The sequence below is a fragment of the Ptiloglossa arizonensis genome, chromosome 10 (genome assembly GCF_051014685.1).
Source record: "Ptiloglossa arizonensis isolate GNS036 chromosome 10, iyPtiAriz1_principal, whole genome shotgun sequence".
NCBI lineage: Eukaryota > Metazoa > Arthropoda > Insecta > Hymenoptera > Colletidae > Ptiloglossa > Ptiloglossa arizonensis.
Window position 1 is genome coordinate 16,936,807 of NC_135057.1, and position 25,317 is coordinate 16,962,123.

The 25,317-nt window shown below is 44.3% G+C and overlaps 1 protein-coding gene across 11 annotated transcripts in view; it reads left to right on the plus strand.

Annotated features, from left to right (window-relative positions):
- Nucleotides 1–25,317, plus strand: part of Unc-115a (actin binding LIM protein Uncoordinated 115a) — a 34,269-nt gene that overhangs the window by 6,378 nt on the left and 2,574 nt on the right. For 2 of the 11 annotated variants that reach the window (XM_076322711.1, XM_076322705.1), the window contains exons 2-14: nucleotides 6,331–6,491; nucleotides 6,957–7,122; nucleotides 7,752–7,989; nucleotides 8,288–8,606; nucleotides 9,624–9,695; nucleotides 10,345–10,531; nucleotides 10,674–10,933; nucleotides 11,003–11,264; nucleotides 11,378–11,461; nucleotides 12,633–12,733; nucleotides 22,559–22,628; nucleotides 23,444–23,526; nucleotides 25,004–25,207. In XM_076322711.1, coding sequence (XP_076178826.1) covers nucleotides 6,331–6,491; nucleotides 6,957–7,122; nucleotides 7,752–7,989; nucleotides 8,288–8,606; nucleotides 9,624–9,695; nucleotides 10,345–10,531; nucleotides 10,674–10,933; nucleotides 11,003–11,264; nucleotides 11,378–11,461; nucleotides 12,633–12,733; nucleotides 22,559–22,628; nucleotides 23,444–23,526; nucleotides 25,004–25,207 — 2,207 coding nt within the window. Of the gene's footprint in view, nucleotides 1–6,330; nucleotides 6,492–6,956; nucleotides 7,123–7,751; nucleotides 7,990–8,287; nucleotides 8,607–9,623; nucleotides 9,696–10,344; nucleotides 10,532–10,673; nucleotides 10,934–11,002; nucleotides 11,265–11,377; nucleotides 11,462–12,632; nucleotides 12,734–13,705; nucleotides 13,804–22,558; nucleotides 22,629–23,443; nucleotides 23,527–25,003; nucleotides 25,208–25,317 lie in introns of those variants that run through there. The other 9 variants (XM_076322709.1, XM_076322708.1, XM_076322706.1 and 6 more) reach the window with 9 other exon arrangements.

Consider the following 25,317-nt stretch of genomic DNA (forward strand, 5'->3'; position numbering starts at 1 on the left):
TCGATGGAAGTTAAGTACACGTTGTACGCCGACCACTTTGTAATTCAATTCTTCGGCCATTTCCCGTGGGCTACCGGCCGCGATGCCCGATACATTATTAAATAGCTGTAACGCTATTGTAACGCGGTTAATTGCATACCGAAGCCCCATTACATCCTGTTGAATACGCAGCGGACGACTGTTTCGCGCGTTGCATCGCGTTAAATTAATCGCGCGAGCACCGATCTCCGTTTCCGAGTGCCGAACCTCGAATATCGAATCGAACAACCAGCCAAGGTGGTACCGCGACTAGAATCGTACGCTACTTGGCTCCTTATCGTTTCGCAACGTTACGTTCTCCGCGATACGCAGAGCGCGCAAAAATTTCGATAAGAGAAGAATCATCGGCGGCGGCCGTTAAAAGACTACCGTCCCGATAACGTCTCGGTTCTCCGAATTTTCCTCGAAAGTTCGGCAACGATTCGAGTCGTTTCGCTTCTTCCCGTCGTCGATTCCTCGGCGACCGATCGTCGAGTAAATTTATTCGCGCGTTGCAATTCGGTTAGGTGGTCGGTCATCGATCGATTATCGTTTCTACGATAATCGCGTTAACGGTCGTTAGCCAAATATTCCGGTCGCGTTTGAAATCGTGACGCAAAAATACGCAACAATTAGCCACGTTGTACAGTTAGGATAAACAACCATTAGGCGTGTTCGATCGTTCATCGATTCCGTGACCCAGAGTGCATCGGGAGAAAGAGCCCCGGGCACTCGAAGGTCGTCGCGTTTGACCCCACTTTACGACATCCTATTTAGACCACTTACGAATCGTATTAACATACCGAGGCGGCGAGGAACGTACGTAGAACGAAACTATTCGATGATGGATCGTCGTTACGGCGAGCTCGGGTGCCTGCCTCGGCTTCGACCGTGAACCGCTCGAAACCGGTTGGCTCCGCCGAAAAATCGAAAACGTTGGAAATTTTTCCAGCCGTTTGTTCGTTTTCTTCGATCCTGTAGCTACCGCGCGATATCCGAATCCATCGAATAAGCGAGAAATTGTCGAAAGTCGCGAAAGGAACGCGGTTCGTCGATCGGGGGGGATTTTAGGTAACCTGGAAACACCGTTTCGCGACATCCCATTTAGAGCGGCTCGTGAATCGTGTTAAAGTAGCTACTCGGAGCCCGGGGTACCGTGGATGTGGGGCAAACATCGCGTGGGTGATACGCAGTGATGTAACTTTCTTTTTTCTCCGGTCGAGTTTTTCGTTCACCCTCGACGGTTTGCGAAATCGCGCATCGTCCGCGGCGCGATGCCGAGCAAATAGAAATTTCCGGCGTAAGTGGCTCCGTAGGTGTCGCAGGCTGCCGGATCGTCCAGCTGTCCGGCCCTCGACGTCCCTCGACGTCCCTCGTCGCGCCTTATCGTCGCTCGTTAGAAATTCCGAACACCTCCTACGACAGCTCTTACCGGTTTCTAACGCGATTACCGCTGTGAATTCGGAGCCGAGAATTCCAGCGGGATTATTACGCTATCGCGAGTAGAAATAGCCCGCGCGTATCCGCGATTGCAAAACGCTCGGTGATATCGCGATGGATATCTTTGGTATTTAACGCGTCGCGTCGTTTCGATTTAATCTCTCGGAGTATTTGCCTTTTATTTTTACGCCGCTTTTTCAAGACTCTTCTTCGTCTCGTTTTACGCTCGATTCGCTTGGAAAAATGGTACGGGACAGGGACAACGAGCGCGACGAGGAATCGTCCGAGAATACGAAGTGTACGAAGTACGCGCACTGTGAATCGATCGATGCTCGCAACCGCGATAAAGCTGTTTGCGAACACGAAGGACGACGCGCACGTTGGAAAACACAAATACCGCTTTGCAAACTTTTATGATAAATTGCATCGAGCGACCGTGCGCACTCGCGTAAACGCGGTCACCGAATGGTGCGGCATTCGTTGAAATTCGACGCGTCCGAAAGCCCGATCGAATTCTGCCTCGTGAGGTTATCTTTCGCGCGACGATATCGCCGAAGAAAGCGAGACACTCTTGGTCCGACTATCGATATTTTCGTTCGAAAGACGTCGTCTCGGCCGACGCGAGACCGACGTTACCGGAAGCGTTGCGACGATAACGATTCGTTCGCAACAACGGGCTCGGAAGACCGACGAACTCGTAAACAAATCCTACGAGTCGCGACGATACCGCAAACGTACATCGACCAATTCGTCCCGATAAATGCGATAAACGGTAGTAGATTAGGCCGCGGGCGTAAGACCGGTATCTTAATTGCTAAATATACGATGGAAGAAACGCGTCTCTGTCGGAAACTCGACGTTTCCTATCGCGATGTTTCGCGTAAACGATCATTCTCGGCCGCCCGATCTCGCGTTCGACTCGTTTCGAAGCACGTTTCGACTCGGTACGGGCAGTCGATCGAAAACTGCCATAAATTGAAGCAGGAGTGACGCGCGGACCGAGGGTAGGGTGTGTCTCTTCGCGCAACAGCGGACTACTCAATTTAAACGCAACTCGTCTCGCGTCAGTGTTTCTCATTAAATTTCGCGTTCGAGTTGCCGTCGTTCGTTCCTCGAAACGAACGATCGAAAATCGTACGCCGTCGATTTCCCGTTCGCGGTCGAAATAATCCAGCGGAGAGAAATCGATTCTCCGAACACGGACCGTTTTCAACTCGCGCGACAACGCGGAATGACGTCAAAATGTACCGACGACTCGCTCGTACGAATGATGTCACCGTGTATTTTTAAAGTCACCGCGGTGCGAGCGTTTCGCGAGAGCCACGAAATCGTGGTAAACAACCGAGAACCAACTCCGATAACGAACGGTCGGTAATAGGCCGAGTAGAAACTCCGATCGTATCGATGAAACGGCCTTATCGAATCTTCTCCGATCCGTGGTTCGGGATAAATCTCGCGATCCGACGTTGAGCGCTATCGCCGTGTGCGGTACTACTACCGCTGCTACTACTACTACTACTACTACTACTACTACTACTACCACCACCACTACCACCGCTACTCCTCCACGATCGACCAATTGAGTACGGAGTTATGGCGTTTAAATGAGGCTAACGAGACGAGCCGACAAAGCTTGATTTATATTTCCGGAAAATCAGACTCGTCCTCGGCATTTCGAAGAAAGTGTGCTCGCATTGTTCGCGAACGGCCCGATGGAAAAGCAACCTTTCGAAATTACCATGGCCGAACCATCGTTTTCTATCCACACGGAGATAACGTCGCACGAGAATAATTTCGGAAGGACGTCCGCTCGGACCAAACAACGAAATAAACTTTGGCCACGGTTGGTAGTCGTCCATTTTTGAGTCATTCTGTATTTTCGTCCCGATGATGACATCGACTCGAACGTCGGAGAGAGACGTACGAACCGTGCGAACCGCATCGTCGGCTGGCGTGTTTTTCCTCCGGCCAGAAGGGACCTAATTACTCATCGCCGACGAGAAAGTGGATTACGCGCCGATCGTATTTTCCACAGCCGCGAATCGTTTCGGGATACCACGGAAATAATGTTGTTCGCGTAACGGGCGAGATCGATCGACTTTGCCCGAGATGACCGGCTCGATCTCGGTTTTACCCAATAACGAATCGTTTTTCCCAGAAGCGATCGAACATCCCACTTCTCGAAAGCGTAACGCTGTTGCGAGTAGCGGACAGGCCTCGGTAATTTATAGACGTCACCGACGAAGCAACGGAGACGGAGAGAGAGAGAGAGTTTACGTTCGAAACGACCGATAACTTAACGAAACAGACGCGTTTATCATCTGGTGCCCTTCTGGCGCAGGGCTGAATCATCGAGTCGTCGGAGCATTCTGCCTTGGATTCGTTCGTCGATCGCGCCTCGCGAGGGTACAACTCGCTACGACTCGAACGAATCGATCCTCGCTTTGGTTTTCATTTTTCGAAAATTTTGAAAATTTCGATTCGATCGTGGCCTTTCTCGAGGCGCGAATGGAACGTCCGTTGTTTCACCGCGAGGAAGCCGAGAATATCGGAGAAAAAGTTCTGGCACGAGTCGCGTGACGGTCGTCCGGCGTTTCCTTTGACCCTTCGTGGACCGTACGTGCCACGAGAAGGACAAACGATCGGAGCCGTTCTCCTCGTTTGTCAGCGTGCATCGTCGAGAATCGGATATTCGACGAAGAATCGCGCGACCAAGTATATTTTACTCGTTGAACTTTAACGCGCGATCAAGGAGGATTCTCGCGGCGAGTAGAGAGAGCCGAAAGCACCGCGACCCGAGAGGCGTGCGACGTCGAGTCAACGGACGCAACAGCGCCGAACGTATGCAAGCACGTTCGCGCAACCGAACGTGCTTCGATTCTCCTCGCAGCTGTTACAGTTACACGTGGCGAAAGCTCGTCCAATCGCCTCCTAGCGTCATTTCGAATCGATCGCTCCGTTTGGTCGTCGCGACGTCGCCGAAGGGGTTCGTTGGACGCATCGGGGAGCAAAACTCGTCGCGGCGGTCCCCGGATACGATAATTCGCACGATCATCGGTAAAGAGCCGCTAGCGAGTCTCCAATTAACGCAAAAACTGGATCGAGTTTTTTGCGCGTACAAAGATAATTGAAAAGCGGCTCGTTTCGGGTCGGACCGGGCCGGACCGAGCCGGGCCGAGAGACTCGCCGAAAGCTCCATTAGCTCCGATGGAAAGCGGACGACTGGAAATTACGGTAAAAAACGCGACGGTCGCCTCGCGTAGCTCAACGATTTAATCGCGGCGAATCGCGACAACGATTTGATCGTCCGGCAAAATTGTCGGGAACTCGCGTCGCTTTTTCAGCGCCGATTATCTTCGGGACGCTGACAGCGGGCAATAAAATTTGATTCGTTCTCGCGACGTCGAGTACGTAGGTACGGTGTTCTCGGAAATTCACGGCTCGAGACTCGACTACACCTGTGGTTCGACCGCTTCCACCGCGACTGTCGGAGAAGACCTTCACCCGGATTCGATACGCGGGTCGGTTGGCGCGTAAGTGCACTCTGACAAGTGTTCCAGGAGAGGGCTTTTTCTCTCCTTTTCTCCTTCGTTTTCCCTTTTCCTTTTCCTTTTCCTTTTCCCTTTTTCCTTTTTCCTTTTTCTTCTCGGTTTTCTCTTTTCTCGTTGCGCGTTCGCGGAGAGTAACCGGTACACTGACCAGGTCTCTTCGAATCGAGCTTTAAAAGTTCCACGACGACCGGATTACGCGTGTAACGCGCCATATTCGAGCGGAACGTGCGCAGAGTGTCGATCGGACCGAACGCCATTGATCGACCGAGTACCGCCTGGAACACGAATATCGTGTGTCCCCGCGAGACTCGCCGAATCGATTACTCATCGCGCGGAAAGGATACAACAGGTAGCTGGTCTGGAACGGGACCGTGTAAGGTGCGCGGCGAAAAACCGATCGAAATCGATTACGCAGGATTTTTGCCCGTTCGAATAACTTCTCGAGGAGCGTGTTAATTGTTCGCTCGAGTCGGCCCGCTAGAAAGGCGCGCAATTACGAAAGAGAAATCGCTCGCACTCGCGCTCGTTTGCGGTGATGAAACGCGACTCTGGTCTCCTCGTAAAATTTCGTGGGGAACGCTGGGAATTTCGTTTCGATTTTCGTCGTTTTCACAGCCGGTTGACTCCGGTTGGGCGGGTCTCGATCGTTCCGAGCGCAAACGGCACCCACGGCGACGCGCCGAGCTAAATCCTCGTCGAGGATTCGTTTCTCGTTGGACGGCGACGATATTCCTTGCGATCCAATTACGCTTCGATCGCTATCTTCTTCTGCTTTTTTTTTTCCACCCAAGAAAACGCCGATCGAACGAGACCGTTATCGCTTCCTGGAGTTAAAACACGCGAGCCGTTCCGCTCTATTCGCTATTAATTGGTTCGGTAGTATTTTGTTCGGGAGAGGCTGGACGTAGTTCTGGAATTTGTCCGCTAAGGGAGCGGGAAATCTATTCTAAGCGATCGCACGGAGAGAGCACTCGGTCGGTGGAAAACTTTTACCTTCGACGAGCGAAAGAACGAATGGTTCGACGTTCGTGGATAAAAGATCGGCCCGGTAAGAAATTTCCTTTCTCCTCGCGGAAAGAACGCGTTCCGCGAACGGAGGCTTCGAAACGCGACGGGATAAATTAATTTCACGGCCCGGTGTTCGTTGGATCACGTGAACGCGATCCCGATCGGGGTACGCTTTGTTCGTCGTCGTTTCGTTCCGACCCGCCAATTAATTCGCCAGAATGGACTTTAATCCGCGCGCACAAAACAGATTCCTCGTTCGTTCTACGTACCCCGAGTACAACCACTTGACACGCGCGATTATTTTGTGTTTCAGGTAAAACGTTCTGTCAGTCCTGCAAGAAGAAGTGCAGCGGAGAGGTGCTACGAGTGCAAGACAAGTATTTCCACATATGGTGTTTCAAGTGCGCTCAATGCAACTCGAGCTTAGCGCAGGGCGGCTTTTTTGCGCGCGAGGGCTCTTACTACTGCACCAAGGTACCGAAACGTATAAATAAAAAGCGCGCCGTGGCTATTGAATATAAAAATAGCGAGAGAGAGAGAGAGAGAGAGGGCCGCGACCATTTGGAGCGCGTAATCGTAAAGTTACAATGTCCCAGTTTTTCTAAAAATTTCGTCCCGGTGTTTCTCGCGGTTCTCTTTTCGAGAAGCGAACCGGAGCAACCGTACCGTGGAAGGAGATCGTCCGGTAAAAACCCCCGGTAACGCAAAGCCCGTTCTCGAACGATCTCTGTTCGAAATCTCGGCTGAAAATTGTTGCAAATTCTTCTCGAAGGACATTTATTTCGGCGCGTAAATAAACCGGCGAACGCGCACGATGATAAACGGTGCTGCGACCGCGGTGCTCGGAATGCGATATTTACAACTCGGCCGTCGAGATGTTGTGTCTGGAGAATTGGTCGAAACGATCGTGTGTGTGTGTGTTTGTTTGTAATTCTTCAGGACTACAGGGAACGCTGGGGCACCAAGTGCGCCGGTTGCGGAGAGTACGTGGAGGGCGACGTGGTCACCGCGGGCGAGAAACACGCCTTCCATCCGAATTGTTTTCACTGCCAGAGATGCAGACAGCCGCTGTTGGGCCAAGGGACGAAAGTCTCCCTTGTTCAAGGTAAGCGAGAGAAAGGTGCCCTCGGGCAAGGTTCGGTGCGCCACCAACGATACGTACGTAGGTTACGTTGCCTTTGACGCGACCTGCGAAATTGGTTTACCGGTGAACCCGTTGAAGCAAATTACCACTTGGATGTATCGCTGGTTCCGGCTTAACGAGGCCAGGCACGTGTGGCCTTGTAACGATTACCCGGTTAACGCTTGAAAATACGTTTGCGCGAGATACTCGAAACGAGGGCCTGTCGCGATTCAAACTGCGAACCTCCGTTCGGCTCGTTGCGTCGTTCCGGTGCAAATGTTTACGCGCACCCGCGCGCGTTAGTTTCGCGAGGAACCTTTCTAAAGGTGAACACGAGTACGAGAGGAGGAGTTTTGCTTCTCGGTCGCGAGCAGAACCGGTAACGGTGTTCACATCGATCACCGGAATCGCGTAGCTATTTATACGCGCGACGAGACGCGCAAATCGAACGAGTAAACAATCGCGAAGATGCACGCTCGCGTACAAACGATGAATCAGCGGACGAGATACGCCGTGGTCGGAATAAAAGACAATAGTGGAGTCAGCGTGCGTCATCGGTCGGATCGTTGACCGGATCTGTCCAATCTCAACTAACCGCGCATTGTCTATAGGTCAAGCTCTATGTCATCGATGCGTCGGTATCCCGGTTCGAGAGGCCTCCATGCCGGTCGGCTATACCGCTATCACCAGAGAAGCCGGAGACGGGCCCTCCGACCCCGGTGCTTGCGCCGGTTGCGGAAACCAATTACGAGAAGGTCAAGCTTTGGTCGCTCTCGATCGCCAATGGCACGTCTGGTGCTTCAAGTGCCACAGCTGCGACACCGTGCTCCACGGCGAGTACATGGGAAAGTGAGTCAGAGAATCCTATCGTTTTTTTACTCGTCCGCGACACCCGGTCCGTTAACCCTTTCGCTAACGACAAACCTCGTCGTCTCGGTTCGAATCCGCCGTAGCGAAAGAGTTTATCGTTTCGGTCGATTCGTTCGCTCGACGAAACAGCGAGATCGAAGATAGTTTCGATCGAGGGTCCGTCGAGACCTCGCGTCGCGCGTAATTTTAATCGGACGGTAGATTTACTCGGCGTGGCGAACGATCGGAAGAGAAATAGAGAAATATTCGGAGCTTGAAGGAATTTTTCAACTGCCAGAGACGGGGTACCTTACTGCGAGAAGGATTATCAGAAACAGTTTGGCGTAAAGTGCGCCTACTGCAACCGCTACATCAGCGGCAAAGTCCTCCAAGCCGGTGATAATCATCACTTTCATCCGACTTGCGCGCGATGCACCAAGTGCGGTGATCCTTTCGGGGACGGGGAAGAGATGTACTTGCAGGGTGCCGCGATATGGCATCCGCGTTGCGGACCAGGGCCCAGTGGCCCGAACGGCATCGTCAATGGTCACGGTGAAGCTCACACTCCGCAGCATCGAGAATCGGAACGAATTTCCAGCAGTGCTTCGGAGATGCAGGTAAGACGATGCAAACCGAGAGGACCGAGACGAGTTTGTTCTCTCGACGACTTTCGAGCATCGAGAAACAAACGGTAGGACTCGACCGACGTTCAATTTTCATTTCCGATACCGTCGTTTATCCTCAACGTAAATTTCATTCGGAACTGGCGAATTGTATATCGATCGTGTAAAATATTGTACCATAACTGTCACGGAGTGTATATTCGTTGTGACTCGTTTGTGTAGTAGACGGTGATTGTGTTGCTCGTTTGTTTCGTTCGGTAACGGTAATTCGCGATCGTCGCGGTATCATTTTTCCATCGGAGTTTGCACGAATTCGATCGACTCGTTGTCAGTCGGTACTTAGTCGCCACTCTGTTTTCACGATCGTACAGACATTCGATATCGTTCCAAATTAATATGTGCACGCACGTACGTCGCTCTCTATGTCCGCCGAATGCATTTTCCGTTTAGTTGCATCGTTTGCTGTCGAACGATAAACGTATCGTACTCGGTGTGCGCGCGCACTGAATCGAGTTTGCCGTTCGATCGTAAAATACCAAAGAGGACCGAGTATTTTATCCGGACGGCCGTAACTCGAGAAATCGAGGCGAGAATACGACGTTCAGCTTGCATCGTGCTTATTCTGGCCCGTTGTCGAACCACGTTCGTGCGAAACGTGTTGCTGCTCGGTTAATTTTGCGTCGGTGTTCACTCGTTGCGACCAATTTAGAGTAGAACATTTTAGATCCTAAATACCTTTACTTTTTTTACTCGTAACAGCTTTGTGTATAGCTTGATTGTCCAGTCTCTACGACGATACACGGCTTTCGATTGTGCATTTTTCCTTAACCCGTCGTTGTACATCTTCCGCACGCTTCGATGTCCAAATTTCAATATTCTACCTACATATCATACGCAATATGTAAACGTACTTGAACGATGTACCATATATTTGATTTTATTATTCTTTTATTTTTATTATTGCTTTCTTAATCGTTGTTTACTTTTTTTTCGCACGGTCATTGTGTATAGTTTTCATTGCGGTCACGCACGCCAAGCCTGAACGGATCACTCTGCAGCCCTTACAGCAGCCTCAGTCGCAAGGTATGCCACGTATCTCCTAGCACAAAACACTCTCTCAAGAAGCATATCGGCCCTTCGTATCCTCGAAGGTGCAAGCTCACCTGTTTCACGGTTCGAACGAGATTCTCGAGGTTTCCGAGCCACGCGGCTTGTTCCGTCGTCTCCGTGTTTCGATATTTCGGAAGACTCACCGATATCGAGCACTTCGCCGTGCTGCCGGTCGTCGATTCCTTTACGTCGATCGAGGAACGGTCGACGGAGAGAAAGACAGATTCGAGGTAACGGGCGCATCCCGTGTCTTACACTCTCGTCCTCTTGCGTCCTCGAAACGGGGAATCTGCGGAAAGGAATCGACGGCCAAGAGAGAAGGTGAACTCGAATTTACCGAAGAACCTCTGTCGACGCGGCGAGACGAACGAAGGAACGAACGAACGAACGACTTACCGATCCGATATCGTTGGCGCGTTCGACCCTCGAAAGCCTCGATCCGCGGTTGTCTCGCTTCGACCTTGCAACGACTTGGAGTTTCTTGAAGGAGTGTTGAGCGGCAATGAGTTTTTATTTTCCTTTGCTCGGTACATAGCTAACGTTAGCGGTACGACAGACGCTTACGACACACCGTAAAAGCCAGCACGAGTTTAGCAGCGATAATATGCGTTAATTGCCTCAGTATTACCCCGCACGAACTGGCAGTCCCGGACTGATATTGAGAGAGTACGGACGCGGTGCATCCGAGGATGTGTCTAGGATTTACACTTACTCGTACTTGACCGAAACGCCCAGCCAAGGATACCTGAGACGTCCGATACAGCCCTACGACAAACCTCCGACTAGCCCGCACTTTCACAGACCCAGCTGTAAGTGATCGCGTTCTTCGCTTCGTCGGAAGCGAGTGCACCACCGCGGGTACTCCTTTCGCGCGGAGCGGTTCAATCTCTACGGAATGGTTTACGAACAGGACGAGCCGCCTCTCTAAATTGTATCCTCGTTTTATTTTAGCCTCTCGTTCGATAAGGAGCAGCGGTGGTCGCAGCAGCCGATCCGGAATGCGAGCTCTGGTCGATGCTCTCAGCGAGCCCAGACCGAAGTCGCCGGCCAGTCAAGTAGATAATGACGAGCCAATAGAGCTGGCGCATTATCCCGACGCCATGAAACCACCTCCCGGAGCCAAGCCACCGATCGAAAGAGACGATTTCCCCGCCCCTCCTTATCCGTACACGGATCCCGAGAGACGCAGACGATGGTCCGACACGTACAAGGTACACTCGAAATCGATATGTTTACACGCGGGTTCGATGACGCCTCGTTGCGTTCCGTTTACCGTTCAGGGTGTACCGGCATCGGACGACGAGGACGAAGTCGACAACAAGACCTACATAAAGGAGGTGGAGGAGAAACTGAAAAAGGAACAGGACGAGCTGAGCAAAATCGACACTGGAATAGCGAAGGTGTTCTTGCAAGATCGCGAAAAGGATCGGGAGAACTTGAGACACAAAGCCGCGAACGTCGATCCTAGAAACGCCTCGAGAACACCCTCGGCTGCCAGAGAACCGACCTATAGACTCCGATACGAGAGCCCGGTTGGCGCCTGTAAGTGTTTACCTTCCCTGTTAATTCTTCGCGCCGTCTACGTCCACGTCTACCTCTACGTCTACGTCCACCTTCTACGTTCGTACGTCGCAAACGTTTACTTTTCCCTGCAGCACCGTCGAGAAATATAGATCACGCCAGACCCTGGGAAGACGACGACGGTTTCAGTTACAGATCCAGCGGGCCAAGTTACAACGGTAAGTTTCGCCGCCCTCTTCGAATCGTTAGCTGCCATTATTATCACGATCGTCTCATTAACATAAGTGATAATCATCTCATACATGTCCACACGTTCGCACATGACACTAACATACCACTCTACCGTTTAAAGTAACATCGGACGTTAGATTCCGAAGTGATAGCGGGGTGGGGAGCGAGAAACCGTTCCACTTTTACCATGAAAAAGTTTGCGCTATCGTGGAACGGGAACCGTTGCAACGTGCGAATGCGAATCACGCAGTGGGGGAAGGGTCCGTGCTCGATTAACGAACGATAACAAGCGCGTGACTCGAGCAGGAGGTTTCAGTTTTTAAGTGGCATAGCACCAAATACCGCACACTATGGCCGCCCATTAACGTAAACCAGGTGATGTATGTTCTGCTTCTGCATGTGGTCGGCATATATCCTCGATGTGCTTGCCTCTTCTTACGTCTCTCGATTAGCTTCGTCCGAGTACGGAACAGTATGCGACGAAACATCGTCTTTCGAAGTAGCGTGATCGATGCAAAATCCCAATTATTTTCACTCAACCACTACCATTCCATTCGTCGTCATTCGTTGATTACTCTAGACAACATTCTTGCTGCTCCTCTCGCATGGTACTTTGATTTCACTCTTCGCAACTGTCCATCGTACACGAACACACATTGCTCAAAAGTAAAGAAGAAGCGTCGTACATCATTCTCTCATATCGTTTGAATGTTTCATACGCAACAACGTTGGAAGATATATAATCGTAATCCGAATAGACCGTGGAGCGTTCATTTTCTACAGGTTGGAAATGGAAATTTGTCTCGATATCGATACTCGATTTTCTTTTATTTTTATCGATACTTTATTTGCACCGTATATCCGTATTTCTTTTCGCTACGCGATACTTGCGTTTCTTCCCACAATGCCGCGTACACCTTTGTCTCGCTTATTCGGAATTATCCAACGGTACACGGATTCTACACACCTACGATAGATACATACATACATACATACGTACATACGTACTTGTATACACGAGACGCGCATATCTTCCAATGTTGGGTCATTTGAATCGATAAATAGAATATCGCTATCTACGTTAGCTCACACCGCTACCTGTATTATCGTGTCTCTATTTGTGTTTTTGTGTTTGTGTTGTGTTTGCGTGGGCGGCAGTTGGGAGGTCATCGGCACGCTCCCCGGCTCCCAGAAACTATCCACCCCTTGGTACTCAACGCGCCTTCACTCTTCCGAACGCCGCTAGGCACTATAATTCGGTGAGTTCGAGAACTTTCCAATTCACCTACCGTTGATCTCAAGTCAAACGATAAACTTTGTAATCGAGGCCGAAAGCGAGTTTCAACCTCCTGAAATTCGTCTTTCGTCGGCACAGACCAAGAAAGACTTCTCAAGAGCAGCCGCGTCGTATAAAAACGATCGAGAAAACTACGACCGAGGATGATTTGTTGTTGACTTGTCTTCACCGAAGGGCATGCTTCGTTTTTTTTTTTATTTTTACTTTTTTTTTTTTGTTTTATTTTATTTTACCACTAGCTTATGGTAAAACGTTTACTATACTTACACACAGGTGCTGGCTTTTTCGTACATAAAACATTTATATACGTATATAGTTCTTTTTTTTTTTTTTCGTTTACACGCGCGTTACCCTTGCACACTCTCTATTTTACGAGGAACAAAACGCTTGTGCACTTTAAACGTCGAATGTGTTCCATCTTCTTGCCGCGGGGATGCGATTAACTATAGAATCTCGAGGGATCTATCGTCGCACAATGGGAAAATTGAAAAATTTTTGTTTTTATTTGTCTTTGACGGTCTTCTTCTCCGACGCGTTCGTTCACCGTCCATGCCACGAGCCGAAGCTTCTTCCACGGTGTTGCCCTCGATGCTTCTCGAATAGAAAATATTGAATTATTCAATGGTATATATCGAAGCGTTTAATTATCGCGAGCGTTCCAAGTTGGGCAGCATTCTTACGGCGGCGAACGCGTTAACGAGGAGAGGATAAAAGCGTCTTTGCAAGGTAAATAGCGTGGCGGTGATAGAATTTGGATAAAGTCTCTCGATGGTTCGATTCTGTACACGAGCGAGTCGAAATCACTCCACGCATACAGAGTTGTACGAAACGTAATGTTTTGTTGGCGAACGTTGGGCATTCGTATGGGAATGAACGATTCCACTTTCCCGTTGAAACTAATGAGTAATACTGTCGATTGACCATTTGAAACCAGTTGTGAGCTCCCTTCGGCACATCCCGAAGCCAGGGTACGGTCTGGCACCGCGAAGTCACACCTTCTCCTCGACCGGCGGTTCTGTATCTGCTCTCCCTGTAAGTCTTGCACAATCGCGTCACAATCGACGACCAATCTCTTGCACCTGTTGCTGAAATTTAATGCTCTAGAGACATATTATTATTACTATTATTATTATCATTATTGTTATTATTACTACTACTACTACTACTACTACTACTACTACTACTACTACTACTCCTACTACTACTACTACTACTACTACTACTACTACTACTACTACTACTACTACTCCTACTACAACTACTTTTACTACTACTGCCACCACCACCACCACTACTACTACTACTACTACTACTACTACTACTACTACTACTACTACTACTACTACTACTACTACTACTACTACTACTACTACTACTACTACTACTACTACTACTACTACTACTACTACTACTACTACTACTACTACTACTACTACTACTACTACTACTACTACTACTACTACTACTACTACTACTACTACTACTACTACTACTACTACTACTACTACTACTACTACTACTACTACTACTACTACTACTACTACTACTACTACTACTACTACTACTACTACTACTACTACTACTACTACTACTACTACTACTACTACTACTACTACTACTACTACTACTACTACTACTACTACTACTACTACTACTACTACTACTACTACTACTACTACTACTACTACTACTACTACTACTACTACTACTACTACTACTACTACTACTACTACTACTACTACTACTACTACTACTACTACTACTACTACTACTACTACTACTACTACTACTACTACTACTACTACTACTACTACTACTACTACTACTACTACTACTACTACTACTACTACTACTACTACTACTACTACTACTACTACTACTACTACTACTACTACTACTACTACTACTACTACTACTACTACTACTACTACTACTACTACTACTACTACTACTACTACTACTACTACTACTACTACTACTACTACTACTACTACTACTACTACTACTACTACTACTACTACTACTACTACTACTACTACTACTACTACTACTACTACTACTACTACTACTACTACTACTACTACTACTACTACTACTACTACTACTACTACTACTACTACTACTACTACTACTACTACTACTACTACTACTACTACTACTACTACTACTACTACTACTACTACTACTACTACTACTACTACTACTACTACTACTACTACTACTACTACTACTACTACTACTACTACTACTACTACTACTACTACTACTACTACTACTACTACTACTACTACTACTACTACTACTACTACTACTACTACTACTACTACTACTACTACTACTACTACTACTACTACTACTACTACTACTACTACTACTACTACTACTACTACTACTACTACTACTACTACTACTACTACTACTACTACTACTACTACTACTACTACTACTACTACTACTACTACTACTACTACTACTACTACTACTACTACTACTACTACTACTACTACTACTACTACTACTACTACTACTACTACTACTACTACTACTACTACTACTACTACTACTACTACTACTACTACTACTACTACTACTACTACTACTACTACTACTACTACTACTACTACTACTACTACTACTACTACTACTACTACTACTACTACTACTACTACTACTACTACTACTACTACTACTACTACTACTACTACTACTACTACTACTACTACTACTACTACTACTACTACTACTACTACTACTACTACTACTACTACTACTACTACTACTACTACTACTACTACTACTACTACTACTACTACTACTACTACTACTACTACTACTACTACTACTACTACTACTACTACTACTACTACTACTACTACTACTACTACTACTACTACTACTACTACTACTACTACTACTACTACTACTACTACTACTACTACTACTACTACTACTACTACTACTACTACTACTACTACTACTACTACTACTACTACTACTACTACTACTACTACTACTACTACTACTACTACTACTACTACTACTACTACTACTACTACTACTACTACTACTACTACTACTACTACTACTACTACTACTACTACTACTACTACTACTACTACTACTACTACTACTACTACTACTACTACTACTACTACTACTACTACTACTACTACTACTACTACTACTACTACTACTACTACTACTACTACTACTACTACTACTACTACTACTACTACTACTACTACTACTACTACTACTACTACTACTACTACTACTACTACTACTACTACTACTACTACTACTACTACTACTACTACTACTACTACTACTACTACTACTACTACTACTACTACTACTACTACTACTACTACTACTACTACTACTACTACTACTACTACTACTACTACTACTACTACTACTACTACTACTACTACTACTACTACTACTACTACTACTACTACTACTACTACTACTACTACTACTACTACTACTACTACTACTACTACTACTACTACTACTACTACTACTACTACTACTACTACTACTACTACTACTACTACTACTACTACTACTACTACTACTACTACTACTACTACTACTACTACTACTACTACTACTACTACTACTACTACTACTACTACTACTACTACTACTACTACTACTACTACTACTACTACTACTACTACTACTACTACTACTACTACTACTACTACTACTACTACTACTACTACTACTACTACTACTACTACTACTACTACTACTACTACTACTACTACTACTACTACTACTACTACTACTACTACTACTACTACTACTACTACTACTACTACTACTACTACTACTACTACTACTACTACTACTACTACTACTACTACTACTACTACTACTACTACTACTACTACTACTACTACTACTACTACTACTACTACTACTACTACTACTACTACTACTACTACTACTACTACTACTACTACTACTACTACTACTACTACTACTACTACTACTACTACTACTACTACTACTACTACTACTACTACTACTACTACTACTACTACTACTACTACTACTACTACTACTACTACTACTACTACTACTACTACTACTACTACTACTACTACTACTACTACTACTACTACTACTACTACTACTACTACTACTACTACTACTACTACTACTACTACTACTACTACTACTACTACTACTACTACTACTACTACTACTACTACTACTACTACTACTACTACTACTACTACTACTACTACTACTACTACTACTACTACTACTACTACTACTACTACTACTACTACTACTACTACTACTACTACTACTACTACTACTACTACTACTACTACTACTACTACTACTACTACTACTACTACTACTACTACTACTACTACTACTACTACTACTACTACTACTACTACTACTACTACTACTACTACTACTACTACTACTACTACTACTACTACTACTACTACTACTACTACTACTACTACTACTACTACTACTACTACTACTACTACTACTACTACTACTACTACTACTACTACTACTACTACTACTACTACTACTACTACTACTACTACTACTACTACTACTACTACTACTACTACTACTACTACTACTACTACTACTACTACTACTACTACTACTACTACTACTACTACTACTACTACTACTACTACTACTACTACTACTACTACTACTACTACTACTACTACTACTACTACTACTACTACTACTACTACTACTACTACTACTACTACTACTACTACTACTACTACTACTACTACTACTACTACTACTACTACTACTACTACTACTACTACTACTACTACTACTACTACTACTACTACTACTACTACTACTACTACTACTACTACTACTACTACTACTACTACTACTACTACTACTACTACTACTACTACTACTACTACTACTACTACTACTACTACTACTACTACTACTACTACTACTACTACTACTACTACTACTACTACTACTACTACTACTACTACTACTACTACTACTACTACTACTACTACTACTACTACTACTACTACTACTACTACTACTACTACTACTACTACTACTACTACTACTACTACTACTACTACTACTACTACTACTACTACTACTACTACTACTACTACTACTACTACTACTACTACTACTACTACTACTACTACTACTACTACTACTACTACTACTACTACTACTACTACTACTACTACTACTACTACTACTACTACTACTACTACTACTACTACTACTACTACTACTACTACTACTACTACTACTACTACTACTACTACTACTACTACTACTACTACTACTACTACTACTACTACTACTACTACTACTACTACTACTACTACTACTACTACTACTACTACTACTACTACTACTACTACTACTACTACTACTACTACTACTACTACTACTACTACTACTACTACTACTACTACTACTACTACTACTACTACTACTACTACTACTACTACTACTACTACTACTACTACTACTACTACTACTACTACTACTACTACTACTACTACTACTACTACTACTACTACTACTACTACTACTACTACTACTACTACTACTACTACTACTACTACTACTACTACTACTACTACTACTACTACTACTACTACTACTACTACTACTACTACTACTACTACTACTACTACTACTACTACTACTACTACTACTACTACTACTACTACTACTACTACTACTACTACTACTACTACTACTACTACTACTACTACTACTACTACTACTACTACTACTACTACTACTACTACTACTACTACTACTACTACTACTACTACTACTACTACTACTACTACTACTACTACTACTACTACTACTACTACTACTACTACTACTACTACTACTACTACTACTACTACTACTACTACTACTACTACTACTACTACTACTACTACTACTACTACTACTACTACTACTACTACTACTACTACTACTACTACTACTACTACTACTACTACTACTACTACTACTACTACTACTACTACTACTACTACTACTACTACTACTACTACTACTACTACTACTACTACTACTACTACTACTACTACTACTACTACTACTACTACTACTACTACTACTACTACTACTACTACTACTACTACTACTACTACTACTACTACTACTACTACTACTACTACTACTACTACTACTACTACTACTACTACTACTACTACTACTACTACTACTACTACTACTACTACTACTACTACTACTACTACTACTACTACTACTACTACTACTACTACTACTACTACTACTACTACTACTACTACTACTACTACTACTACTACTACTACTACTACTACTACTACTACTACTACTACTACTACTACTACTACTACTACTACTACTACTACTACTACTACTACTACTACTACTACTACTACTACTACTACTACTACTACTACTACTACTACTACTACTACTACTACTACTACTACTACTACTACTACTACTACTACTACTACTACTACTACTACTACTACTACTACTACTACTACTACTACTACTACTACTACTACTACTACTACTACTACTACTACTACTACTACTACTACTACTACTACTACTACTACTACTACTACTACTACTACTACTACTACTACTACTACTACTACTACTACTACTACTACTACTACTACTACTACTACTACTACTACTACTACTACTACTACTACTACTACTACTACTACTACTACTACTACTACTACTACTACTACTACTACTACTACTACTACTACTACTACTACTACTACTACTACTACTACTACTACTACTACTACTACTACTACTACTACTACTACTACTACTACTACTACTACTACTACTACTACTACTACTACTACTACTACTACTACTACTACTACTACTACTACTACTACTACTACTACTACTACTACTACTACTACTACTACTACTACTACTACTACTACTACTACTACTACTACTACTACTACTACTACTACTACTACTACTACTACTACTACTACTACTACTACTACTACTACTACTACTACTACTACTACTACTACTACTACTACTACTACTACTACTACTACTACTACTACTACTACTACTACTACTACTACTACTACTACTACTACTACTACTACTACTACTACTACTACTACTACTACTACTACTACTACTACTACTACTACTACTACTACTACTACTACTACTACTACTACTACTACTACTACTACTACTACTACTACTACTACTACTACTACTACTACTACTACTACTACTACTACTACTACTACTACTACTACTACTACTACTACTACTACTACTACTACTACTACTACTACTACTACTACTACTACTACTACTACTACTACTACTACTACTACTACTACTACTACTACTACTACTACTACTACTACTACTACTACTACTACTACTACTACTACTACTACTACTACTACTACTACTACTACTACTACTACTACTACTACTACTACTACTACTACTACTACTACTACTACTACTACTACTACTACTACTACTACTACTACTACTACTACTACTACTACTACTACTACTACTACTACTACTACTACTACTACTACTACTACTACTACTACTACTACTACTACTACTACTACTACTACTACTACTACTACTACTACTACTACTACTACTACTACTACTACTACTACTACTACTACTACTACTACTACTACTACTACTACTACTACTACTACTACTACTACTACTACTACTACTACTACTACTACTACTACTACTACTACTACTACTACTACTACTACTACTACTACTACTACTACTACTACTACTACTACTACTACTACTACTACTACTACTACTACTACTACTACTACTACTACTACTACTACTACTACTACTACTACTACTACTACTACTACTACTACTACTACTACTACTACTACTACTACTACTACTACTACTACTACTACTACTACTACTACTACTACTACTACTACTACTACTACTACTACTACTACTACTACTACTACTACTACTACTACTACTACTACTACTACTACTACTACTACTACTACTACTACTACTACTACTACTACTACTACTACTACTACTACTACTACTACTACTACTACTACTACTACTACTACTACTACTACTACTACTACTACTACTACTACTACTACTACTACTACTACTACTACTACTACTACTACTACTACTACTACTACTACTACTACTACTACTACTACTACTACTACTACTACTACTACTACTACTACTACTACTACTACTACTACTACTACTACTACTACTACTACTACTACTACTACTACTACTACTACTACTACTACTACTACTACTACTACTACTACTACTACTACTACTACTACTACTACTACTACTACTACTACTACTACTACTACTACTACTACTACTACTACTACTACTACTACTACTACTACTACTACTACTACTACTACTACTACTACTACTACTACTACTACTACTACTACTACTACTACTACTACTACTACTACTACTACTACTACTACTACTACTACTACTACTACTACTACTACTACTACTACTACTACTACTACTACTACTACTACTACTACTACTACTACTACTACTACTACTACTACTACTACTACTACTACTACTACTACTACTACTACTACTACTACTACTACTACTACTACTACTACTACTACTACTACTACTACTACTACTACTACTACTACTACTACTACTACTACTACTACTACTACTACTACTACTACTACTACTACTACTACTACTACTACTACTACTACTACTACTACTACTACTACTACTACTACTACTACTACTACTACTACTACTACTACTACTACTACTACTACTACTACTACTACTACTACTACTACTACTACTACTACTACTACTACTACTACTACTACTACTACTACTACTACTACTACTACTACTACTACTACTACTACTACTACTACTACTACTACTACTACTACTACTACTACTACTACTACTACTACTACTACTACTACTACTACTACTACTACTACTACTACTACTACTACTACTACTACTACTACTACTACTACTACTACTACTACTACTACTACTACTACTACTACTACTACTACTACTACTACTACTACTACTACTACTACTACTACTACTACTACTACTACTACTACTACTACTACTACTACTACTACTACTACTACTACTACTACTACTACTACTACTACTACTACTACTACTACTACTACTACTACTACTACTACTACTACTACTACTACTACTACTACTACTACTACTACTACTACTACTACTACTACTACTACTACTACTACTACTACTACTACTACTACTACTACTACTACTACCACCACCACCACCACCACCACCACCACCACCACCACCACCACCACCACCACCACCACCACCACCACCACCACCACCACCACCACCACCACCACCACCACCACCACCACCACCACCACCACCACCACCACCACCACCACCACCACCACCACCACCACCACCACCACCACCACCACCACCACCACCACCACCACCACTACTACTACCACCACTACTACTCCTACTACTACTTCTACTACTACTTCTACTTCTACTACTACTACTACTACTACTACTACTACTACTACTACTACTACTACATATACATACGTAAATACCAAGGATTTTCCATCGACTCTAAGATTTACGCTTTTCTGTCGTCTAGGGTGATTATTCGTTCAGTGGGATGGGAGACAAGACGCACAGCACTGATTTCTCCTCTGGCAAGTCAGATAGTGAGTAACAAACGGAAAGGAAACCGATCACGTTATCTTGCCACTCTATTTCTCTCGCAGTACTCTCGAACTTTGACTTGTACATGCTTCTTTCTTTTTCGAGTAGAGTGCTCGTGGAACAAGGGGGTCTCGAATAGCGACTCTTTCGGAAACGCGTTCCACGAGCACGCGCAAGATCTTTATTTATTTTTTCATTCTCGATTATATTACTACGATTACTCGGCTTAATACCTGAGCATGCTTTACTAATGCATCCTCGCTCCGACACGCAACAGATACACACACGCGCGCGCGCACACTCACACACAGACATATGTACACGCACACGTTCACTCGCTCACACACTGTCACGTTTCATTACGCCTGTCTTAGGTGATTCGACGTGCGGTACCGTTTTAGATTACAGATTGCATAAGAAACCGTTCGGACTGTTACGATCGTTAACCGTACCGGATGATTTCTAGCGATGCCCGAACGATAACGTGACTTTACGACACGTGCTTGAAGATGTTTGATCGTTGAAAGCTGCCACGTATCGCGTAGCTTATTAGCGAATCAGGTCATATGTACAATAACGATCATCAGACATTCGCTTATAGTGATTCGATCGAGTCGATCGTGTTCCCGGTGGTCGAGTTCGGTTCGGGTTCGCGCGGATCGAATTTCGGGTACGAATCTCTCGTAGGACCGAGTTTTTGTCCGCTCGTAATGGGAACACGATCGGTCGATCGAAAGATTGTACTTAACATAACGAAACGGTTTGTGCAACATGGTTTGACATGGTTTTTCTTTCCCATTTTTTTCCCCAATTTTAGTATCGACAGGCAGCATCACGGATGTGGATCGACGGGCATTGGTATGTACCACAGCCCCATACTACTCCCGGCGAATTAGCATGGTTTGTAGCTTGTTTTTGCATCTGATTTATATTAACCGCGTTACGATCGCGTTAACCGATAGACGTACGATTTGGATAGACGATCGCGCGAACCGAGCGCAAAGTTCGCGTCGACACCGAGTAACGTGCCAATAAGCACGGAATCATTATTTGTACATACTCGATTACGTTGCAGTTTGTCTCTATCGCAGTGTAAAATACTTTTTGTACATACAGCGTTGTATATTTATTTGCGCATGCCTGCTGTACATTTTGCTGCGATTCCTTTACATTTTTGCATTTTACATAGTTGTTTTTTTTTTTTTTTTTCCTTTTCTTTTCGTGTCTTGGCATTTGAAGTTTGCATATTTGATTTTCATTACGAGAAACCCCGGAACGATTCGATCGAGATTGTTTCGAGATCCATGCGCTGCATTGATTCGCGATGTCTTGCAACGGAGATTTACGTCGATGCGAGTAGTCTCGCGTACGATCGAGACGGTTACGATTGTTATTAACGTTCACGAGCTTCGAAGCAGCTTCCTTACCGATAACTTACCGAAACCTGACCCGCGCAGCAGTACACGAGGTTCATTTCTGCATTGGAATTGCATCCGTTGCATAACCGTGCACAAGAAAGGAAAATACGGAACTATGCCTAAATTGAAATGAATGCGCATGATCGGCGTACGCGACGCGTGCCATAGTTGCTTCGCGTTTCCCTCTCGAATCCGATCGAAATGCGTAAATAACGTTCCACGGTGAATAGAATCGGATCGTGCGAGTGTCGCAAAACATCGTACGAACGGTTAACGACTGCGCGAGTCGAAGAATTAATCCTAACGAGCCAGTTCCTATTACTCGTTTCAGTCTAGTTATAGTTCTGTCTCGTCGCTGAATAGACGCGAAAAGGGACATCAGTGACGAATCAACCTGTTCGCGTAACGCGTCATTAACGAACATGACGTTTTCGCTGATTCTCCATCTTCTTCTTCTTCATTTTTTTTCTTTCCTTTCCCCGTTGCTGCAAAGTTGGGTTTTGCAAAGCGCCCCGGGGGAATCGTTGCGAAGCGGCAAGAAAGTTCTCGCACGGCGCAACTCGAACGAAAGAACGCATTTTTCGTTTCAACGAACGTTGACGAAAGAAAGAGAAAACGATTACGCGCATCTTCCACCACCGATGGTATTGCTCGTAAATTTCGTATCGAGCTGCGTCCTTGGAAGAAATTCCCGTCGGTTCGTGAACGTTACGAGCAATGTCGTTAAATATGTCGAGTAGACGCGAACCTTGAACATGTTTGGAAAGGGAACTTTTCCAAACGAAGAACGTTAAGAGCCGGAAATCACGAGCAATGTTCCCGCAATGATTCGGGACGTGGAAGGTTTTCCTTATAATCGTGCGAGATACTTTTTTCGATCGAGTGCACTGCTATTAACGCTCATTTGTACACGGCAAGGCGATCGTATTACGGTAACTGATGTTTGGCTCGTGCTTCAGAATGATGGTGGAATGCTTCCATCGTCCACCACGTATACAGGTGGCCTCGGTTCGGTGGTCGGAAGTCACGGAGGTCATCACGTGAGGAGATCGTTGCCAGATATGGGTACTGCGCCATCCGAACCACCGAAACTCTATCCTTACCATTTACTCATCATCACTAACTACAGGCTGCCCGCGGACGTGGATCGTTGCAACCTTGAAGTGAGTAATTGCGAGATCGATCGATGCCTACCGAATTAACAACGATCGAAATCGAACAGAGGAGTCGAGTTTTCGTTATTGTTTTCGATAAAAGTTCACTCGGAAAGTTT